Source organism: Mytilus californianus, unplaced genomic scaffold (genome assembly GCF_021869535.1).
Source record: "Mytilus californianus isolate M0D057914Y unplaced genomic scaffold, xbMytCali1.0.p SCAF_1, whole genome shotgun sequence".
NCBI lineage: Eukaryota > Metazoa > Mollusca > Bivalvia > Mytilida > Mytilidae > Mytilus > Mytilus californianus.
Window position 1 is genome coordinate 6,399,049 of NW_026262581.1, and position 9,021 is coordinate 6,408,069.

Genomic DNA, 9,021 nt, shown 5'->3' on the forward strand with positions numbered 1-9,021 from the left:
GAGCGAGCATTTCCGGTTTAAGGACGTAGTTGTGCAACGCTCAAAATGATGCTTTTAAGACACTGCGAGGTTCATACATGTAACTTATTAAGGGCCATTTGTAGAGGAATCATTGTTCAATGATTTACAAATATCTTAGTAGAAGATGAAATTCATTTAAGTCTGTACAAACAGAGTCTGATCCTACTTACGACCTCAACCAGGTCCTCTTTTTATTCACCCCATTTATTGAATTAACCAGGTTATATTCATAAGATGCAACTTGCTGGGTAAAGAAATCAATTCCGTGATAAACACCAACTTCTATAGTATACCAATTTATCTTCCATTTGTCATGTTTGGCTCTCTGAGACTGGGGTATATTTTCATAGAAATCTGGTAACCTTGGTCTGCTTCTGATCAGCAATAAAACCCTTGCCAAAGTAGGACATCTCTTGAGCTGTGTGGGATTAAGGCATTTGCTGTCCCTTTCTGTCAGAATACACCTTATTGCTATTTGTCTGCCATAATTTACTGGACATCACAAAGGTTCTCGTAAAATTTAAACGTCATAATATAAAATATCTGACTCCACGATGGAAAAGTGATTGTTGTATGACGTCAATAGTTCAAGAGACGCAGATTCTCGGGTCAAGCGCACAGATTTCCAAATAGCTATAAGGTCGATAGGCCACTTCACGGATATTGCAGCCATATTGAATAGGGGGCATATTTTTTTGATAGAAGTGGAAATAGTATGAAAGTACGGGAATCCTATGCATGTTTCCAAGCAAGTGTTCTGTTTCATTGATGTTTTCCCTTATTTTAAAAACCATTTTTACCTCCATTATGAAAATCTGTCCCTATTCAACCTTGCTGCAATAACCGTGAAAGGGCCTATTGAGATGTTAAATTCGATGCGTCGTGTAAAGAGATCAAGTCTTACGCTCTTTACACGTTATAGAATCCTTGCAAAAAAATCTTTTGAGGGGTCCATTGGTGCTCTGTTGTACGGCAAATATATTATCCCCTATCCAAAATACCTTTTTTTTTTCAGTGGCAGTCCAAATTTATCATCTATCATCCTTTTTGTTATAATCGTTAATAGTTTCTCATCCTACATGTAAATATGCATGAAATAATTGCCACTGGATACCAAACAAGCAACAATAAGTTAACCTGTATTCTAATGTGACGAAGCTTAGGCTTTTATTAATTGTACATGATGATTGAATCCTAATGTTTTCATGGTTAAATGAGGATAGATATATGTTTTGTTTAACATGATGTGTACATTTTCATAAATATTTGTTCCAAAATTAGAATATTGTATGTGCCTCCTTTTAATGCAAAGCTGTAAAGTAGGTTTTTGAATTACTAAATATATTGATATCTGAGAAATTGTATAACATACATGTATTTATAAGAAATCCATCAATATGATTGTTCTTACTTTATCATTTATAAGAAGAAAATCTTGTGGTCACAATGGTATAAATTAAGTCTATACAAGCTGAACCTAAACCTCATGCATACCTTGCACATTTTTAGAAAAAGTAAAAAAAAACTGCTGGAATTGAGAAATCTTGTTTATTTACTATTTTATTATGGGGCTGGATCAAAGTGCGACTGTGTTTTCCATCTGTCTCTCTCACCAATTTAAAAGTTTCATGCAAAGTTAAAAGATGTGGAATGTTTGCAATTGACAATGCCGGCATTGAGACAACTATCTACTATAGAACAAGGCATGATGAGATGCATCAGATTTTCCTACTTGGCAGTATGTAAAAATTAAGCTATGAAAAGCTACAAATATTTTAAATCAAATATTTATCTTTTTGCAATTGTTTGTGTTAATTAGATATCTCAAGTTATTCATTATTTTTGCAGAGGTTGTTCAAACATGGGCACTGCATCAAAAGACTGCTACATAAATCACCATGTCGCCCATATACTATAGTGGTGCCTTCAGTAATAGGGGGAAAATCAACTGATAGAGAAAGGGTTATGGATATATTTTCACGATTACTATTAGAGAGAATCATATGTATAAATGGACAGGTACTGTATATGTCATATATGATAAAAGAACTTCCATCATCAGGGTAATGACATTTCTTTAGTCCCTGTTTTATTCTACTCTAGACATTTATTTAATTTTATTAGCATATACATGATATATAAAACTTAAGATATTTGCTTGAATTAATCACAGAAAAGCAATTTTTTTTTTAAAGATATTTTCATACGACCGCAAAAAAATTTTCGGCGTCGTTGTCGTCGTCCGGCGTCGTCATCCGAAGACACATTGGTTTTCACACTCTAACTTTAGTTAAGTGAATGGATCTTTTTGAAATTTGACCATAAGGTTAAATACCACAAAAAGAAGGTTGGGATTGATTTTGGGGGTTATGGTACCAACAGTTGAGGAATTAAGGGCCAAAAAGGGGCCAAAAATAAGCATTTTCTAGTTTCCAGACAATAACTGTGGAACGGTGTATGGATCTCTCTGAAATTATACTACAAGTTTCCATACTTTGCAAAAAAGGGGGAAATCAAGGTTGTCCTGGTTAATGGACAAATACTTTAGTACAAAACATAATTTAAAGCAGTGTAAGGGAGATAAATCAAATACATCATTGAAATTATCTCCCTTATACTGCTTTTAAATTATGTATAAAGTAATGGTTAATGAACAATAAAGATAATTTAAAACAGTGTAAGGGAGGTAATCCAAATACAACGTTTTGGTTACTTCCCTTACACTGCTTTTAAATTATGTTTAAAGAAATGCATATTAATAAAGGAAGACCAGTAAAAATATCTGCAAATGTTGCATCTTTTTTTTAACAAAAAAATCCATATGAAAGATTTGACACTATATTTTTAATTCTATTATAAAATAGATTAAGTTAGCACTATGGTAAATTTAAATGGGTAATTATGGTTGCCAACTCCATTGGAAATTTGAATTGAGATTATGACCATATCTTGAGGGAAAGAATTTTTGGGGGGAAGAAAGGGGGGGGGGGGATAAAAAGAAATTGTGGGGGGTCAATTTTTTCTCATTTCAGATTTCAGAAATTAAAAAGAATTATTCTTTAAATATTATTTTTTTTTCAAATTTCAAATATTGAAAAATTTCAAGAAGTAATCTTTAATTGCACAGTATGGCGCATTAGATTTGTAAATATTTGTTATGCCGAATCTAACAGTGTATTTAGATTTTTAATTTTGGGTCCAGTTTTCAAATTGGTCTACATTTAGGTCCAAAGGGTCCAAAATTAAACTTTGTTTTATTTTAGCAAAAATTGAATATATGAGGTTCTTTGATATGCTGAATCTAGACATGTATTTAGATTTTTGATTTTTGGCCCAGTTTTCAAGTTTGTCCAAATTGGGGTCCAAAATTAAACTTTGTTTAATTTCAACAAAAATTGAATATATGGGGTTCTTTGATATGCTGAATCTAACCATGTATTTAGATTTTTTATTTGTGGACCCTGTTATCAAATTGGTTCATATTGAGGTCAAAAGGGTCCAAAATTAAACTTTGTTTGATTTCATCTAAAATTGAATTATTGGGGTTCTTTGATATTCCAAATCTAACCGTGTATTTAGATTTTTAATTTTGGGTCCTGTTTTTTAAATTGTTCTACATTAAGGTCCAAATGGTCCAAAATTAAACTTAGTTTGATTTTAACAAAAATTGAATTCTTGGGGTTCTTTGATATGCTGAATCTAAACATGTGTTTAGATTTTTGATTATGGACCCAGTTTTCAAGTTGGTCCAAGATAGGGTCCAGTATTTAAACTTTGTTTGATTTCAACAAAAATTGAATATATGGGGTTCTTTGATATGCTGAATCTAAACATGTATTTAGATTTTTGATTATGGGCCCAGTTTTCAAGTTGGTCCAAATTGGGGTCCAAAATTAAACTTTGTTTGATTTCAACAAAAATTGAATATATGAGGTTCTTTGATATGCTGAATCTAACCATGTATTTTGATTTTTTATTTGTGGGCCCCGCTATCAAATTGGTTCATATTGAGGTCAAAAGGGTCCAAAATTAAACTTTGTTTGATTTCATCAAAAATTGAATTATTGATATTCCAAATCTAACCGTGTATTTATATTTTTAATTTTAAGTCCCGTTTTTTAAATTGGTCTACATCAAGGTCCAAAGGGTCCAAAATTAAACTTAGTTTGATTTTAGCAAAAATTGAATTCTTGGGGTTCTTTGATATGCCGAATCTAAACATGTGTTTAGATTTTTGATTATGGGCCCAGTTTTCAAGTTTGTCCAAGTTGGGGTCCAAAATTAAACTTTGTTTGATTTTAACAAAAATTGAATATATGGGGTTCTTTGATATGCTGAATCTAACCATGTATTTTGATTTTGGACATTGGACCATAATAGGTAAATTAAAAAAGTTCTTAGACCACATTCTTTCTGTGTCAGAAACCTATGCTGTGTCAAATATTTAATAACAATCCAAATTCAGAGCTGTATCAAGCTTGAATGTTGTGTCCATAATTGCCCCAACTGTTCAGGGTTGGACCTCTGCGGTCGTATCAAGCTGCGCCCCAGCGAAGCATTTTATTATTTCTGTAGTAGTAGAACTTTTAAAAACTTTTTTTAGAAAAGGGGGGGGGGGGGCAGCTTTTGAATATGTCTATATTAAGGCAAATCTTAATGACAGTAATTTTTTACCATACTTATTTTTGCTGAGATGAAAAAAAAAAGAGATATTTTTTTAAAGTTTCAAATACTTCAGTATTTTTAACACTAAACATAAAATAAACCAAAGCTACAAAGATGCTACATTGTTAATAGTAAAACATATACATGTAGTTTTAATTTTTTACAGATTGATGATCAGATGTCCAGTATTGTTATAGCTCAGTTGCTTTATCTCCAATCAGAAAGCTGGCGAGATCCTATAAATCTTTATATAAATAGTCCAGGTTAGTTTCACTTGCTTGAATTCTTTATATAATACACTAGTAATGTTATATGTAATCTCTACATTGGAATTGTAATTCAAGAAATACATGTATTAAACATTTTTTTTTAGCTTATTTGGCCATGTGTCATGTGAGCTATTGCCATAACTTGATGTTCTATTGTAAACTAATAAAAAAATCCTCTCCTGAAACCAGTGAGTGAACCCAGTTAAACTAAACTTTGGCTGAATTATGACCTTAAGGGTATTTAGTATAAAGTTTGTGCATTTTGTTCCCACAAATCAGACATGAGCACCATGTCTACAAATAGAACATAAGTGTAAATTGCATTAATAGTCTAATATCTCGAAAGAAAACCATGATAGATAGAAAAAAATTTGATTGCAGAAAAGGTTGAAATAAATATCAAATTGCTAAATTTTTTTTCCAGGGGGTTGATTCAGGCTCCTAAGCCTCTTGATTTTTGTCTTGCCTATAACTTATATCCTTACAGCACATCTTAGGTATTACATTTTATGTATAATCATATGTCTATTTTACCCTATAATGTATTGTTAACTAATGTTGCTTGTGTGTTTTTCTCTACCAAGATATTAATGTGAATAATTTTGGAATCATATTGAACAGTAACCTTTTAAGGGGTTTGTGTGCTGTATTGTGCATTAGATATTTGTAATTACTAAATCACTCTGAAAATCTCCCTAGGTGGTGTTGTGACAGCAGGATTGGCGATATACGACACAATGCAATACATTGATACACCTATTTCAACATGGTGCATAGGACAGGCCTGTAGTGCAGCATCATTATTACTGACAGCTGGTACAGATGGAATGAGGCGTGCATTACCTAACTCTAGAATTATGATCCATCAGCCTAGTGGAACTGCTGGGGTAGGTTTGATAGTACATGTTTAATTGATACATGTACAAGGTCACATTGAAATCAGGATCCTTATAAAATAGTCCACACATATTTATAATTTTTTTAAAAACTTAAATACACAGTTGTGTTCGAAATTAAAAAAAGACATTTTGACTGTTCGAGGATTATCATGAATAATTGTGTGGCAAAATGTCAATGAGAAAGCAACCCAATGACAAAAATATATATAAAAACATAATTGTTCGTCAATTAAGGTGTTGATTAGGTCACACAGAGGAGATATAGTTCTGTGTAAAGTTTATTTGAATCAAGATTTGAAAGGATTTTATGATATAGAAAGTTTAAGCATGCATGTATTTGAAAGGATATTTTGAATCCAATTGTTTTAAAATAAAGCAAGTTTTGTAAATGTTTGATTTTGAAATCTAAGTTCTTTTAAATGTTTCATATTATGGTATTCTATTATATTTTCTCAGGGTTCAGTAACTGATATTCAGATTAAAGCAGAAGAGATGCTGAAAATGAAGAGACAAGTTAATGACTTGTATGTTAGACATACCAAGAAACCACTCAGTGAAATAGGTAGGAATTTGTATCCATAAATATAGATGCAGGTAGTAGAAATCATAGTTATATGCAATTTATATTTTTGTTAGATTTGACGTTCTTTAAGATTTTAATAGCAGACAAGATATGAATTTGAACATTATCCTTGTTACACTTAAAGTACACAATACTTATTTATACCAGTGCCTTGTGAATGAAATTCCTGAATTCTTTTAGCCATTCTTTTTGCAAAATACATTTAGTGTGTAGTCTATTGTAGAATGAAAATACTATTGCATAAAGAATATAATACATCTACCATTTATTAGTGCCCTGCTGACTTGTTCGCAAGGCTGTATCACTGTGTCTGTTTTCATCCATCCACACTTTTATGTTGTACTATAAGTCAAGATCGCCTCAACAGATTTCCATAATTTTATGCAAAAATTCAAACCTATGAAGGTAGGTTCTTTTCCATTTTTGTGAAAATTGGACAAAAGTTACGGTAAAATCATAGTTTTTATTTAAATATCACAAACTTTGAGAAACATCTTTTGATGTTTGGATTATAAGACGCTTGATATAAAGGTATAATAAGCTATTATAAATTGATTCCTAAATTGGTGTTAAAAATCAATTTTTGTGAAAATTGGAAAATAAATTGATGGTGAAAACAAGGTTTACAAATATTTTTTGGTCATCCAGATATTTTTTTCGATACATTTTTATTCCCTTCAGCTATATAAATGACCGTAGTCCAGCCAATCAGGGTAACCATAAGTGTTTTAAAGGTAATGGATTTGTTTACAATGATTGGAAATGATTACTATGTACTATGATTCAGGTTTCCTTACTTGACAGTGTGTCCTTTGAAGTGAGGAAGGCTAGCACTATTTGCAGATATTTCAAAATCTGACCCAATTGCAATTTCTTTGATCACTTGATTGTTAGTCTTCCTTTTCACTATTTGCGGTTCTTTCAAAATCTGACCCAATTACAATTTCTTTTTATCAAAACAAACTGTTCATATGGTCAGAAATTTTACCAAAATGCTGTAGAAGAACCACAGACAAGCATCGATCTTAGAAGTGCACTGTGAAAAATAAAGCATTAACATGTAATGCTTTGTTTGCATCAGAATTTGTTTCTTTTCTATACCCAAAAATGTGCAAGCAGGGCTCTTACTGACATTTCCTCCTAGCATGAGTATATTAAGTCAATGGATTCAATTAAATCTATGAAGCCAACGGATACATTATTATCAAATTATGGAAATAACTATATTTACTAGTAAATGTGTATTGTATTATTTGTGTGTGATTGTATTGTTGGTATTTTCCTTGCAGAAAATGTTATAGAAAGAGACAAGTATATGAGCCCAATAGAAGCTAAAGAATTTGGATTAATAGATGAAGTTGTAGAAAAGCCTCCAGAAAAATCACCACATTCATGATATGAACTTACAGTATTTAAAATGTAGAGACACATAAAGAAAGTCCTTTAGTAATGTATATGCAATGGCATAAATATATGATGGAAGAGTGCATACAAATAGTAAATTTCAAATGGTTTGTTGTGCAGAAAATGAACCCATTTCACAGGAAACTTTAAAAAATGCATTTAAAAGTTGAACTATATATCTATATATATTATTTTGAATTTATTGTTGATACAAATTATTAAGATATCTTAAATTAAAGTTTTTATTTCAAACATATAATTGTAATTTTTAATTTGTCATTGGACACCTTATTGTTTTGTGGATCAGCTGCAAAGGGTGCATTGTAGTTGTATATCCATTTCATTCTGAGAAACTTGAATTGTACATTTTAATGAGTTGGTAAAATCTGATGAAAACCATATCTTCACTCATTCCAGTTTACTAATATGTCATATGAAGAGGGTTAATATTAGGTGAATCATTAAAGTCGAATTTTATTGACTACAAAAGGTTTTTATGCCCCCGCCGTAGCGGTGGGGGCATTAAGTTTTACCCTTGTCCGTCTGTAAGTACGTACTTTTGTCTGTCCCTACGTCCCAAAATTGGTTTCCATTCTCTAACTTGAGTTTGCCTCAACCAAATGTTATGAAACTTATACACAATGCTTATTACCACAAAACACAGATCAAGTTTGAATTTTGGTGGTGTCACTTTAACCGTTCTAGTGTTATTATGCCCCTTTATAAATGGAAAAATTGCAAAATTTTTAGTTTCCGTTCTCTAACTAAAGTTTGCCTCAACCAAATGTTATGAAACTTATACACAATGCTTATTACCACAAAAACCAGATCAAGTTTGAATTTTGGTGGCATCACTTTTACCGTTCTAGAGTTATGCCCCTTTAAAAATGGAACAATTGCAAAATTTTTAGTTTCCATTCTCTAACTTAAGTTTGCCTCAACCAAATGTTATGAAACTTATACACAATGCTTATTACCACAAAACACAGATCAACTTTGAATTTTGGTGGCGTCACTTTTACTATTCTAGAGTTATGCCCGTTTATAAATGGAAAAATTGCAAAATTTTTATTTTCTTCTAAATATCCAGTAATTTTTATACGACCGCTAAAAATGCGGTCGTATATTGGTATGACGTTGGCGTCGTCGTCGTTGTCCGAAGACACATTGGTTTTCACAC

The 9,021-nt window shown here is 31.6% G+C and overlaps 1 protein-coding gene across 2 annotated transcripts; it reads left to right on the forward strand.

The window, feature by feature from the left end:
• On the forward strand, nt 1-8,100 carry LOC127739102 (ATP-dependent Clp protease proteolytic subunit, mitochondrial-like). Of its 2 annotated transcripts, none has more exons than XM_052250723.1 (6): nt 1-69; nt 1,870-2,040; nt 4,853-4,949; nt 5,655-5,842; nt 6,311-6,416; nt 7,727-8,100. In XM_052250723.1, the coding sequence occupies exons 1-6, from the start codon at nt 46-48 to the stop codon at nt 7,831-7,833; spliced, it is 693 nt and encodes a 230-aa protein (XP_052106683.1). In that variant the 5' UTR covers nt 1-45; the 3' UTR covers nt 7,834-8,100. The 2 variants fall into 2 exon arrangements, with proteins under 2 accessions (XP_052106683.1, XP_052106761.1); XM_052250801.1 differs by having other exon boundaries at nt 22-79.
• The last annotated feature ends 921 nt before the right edge of the window (nt 8,101-9,021 follow it).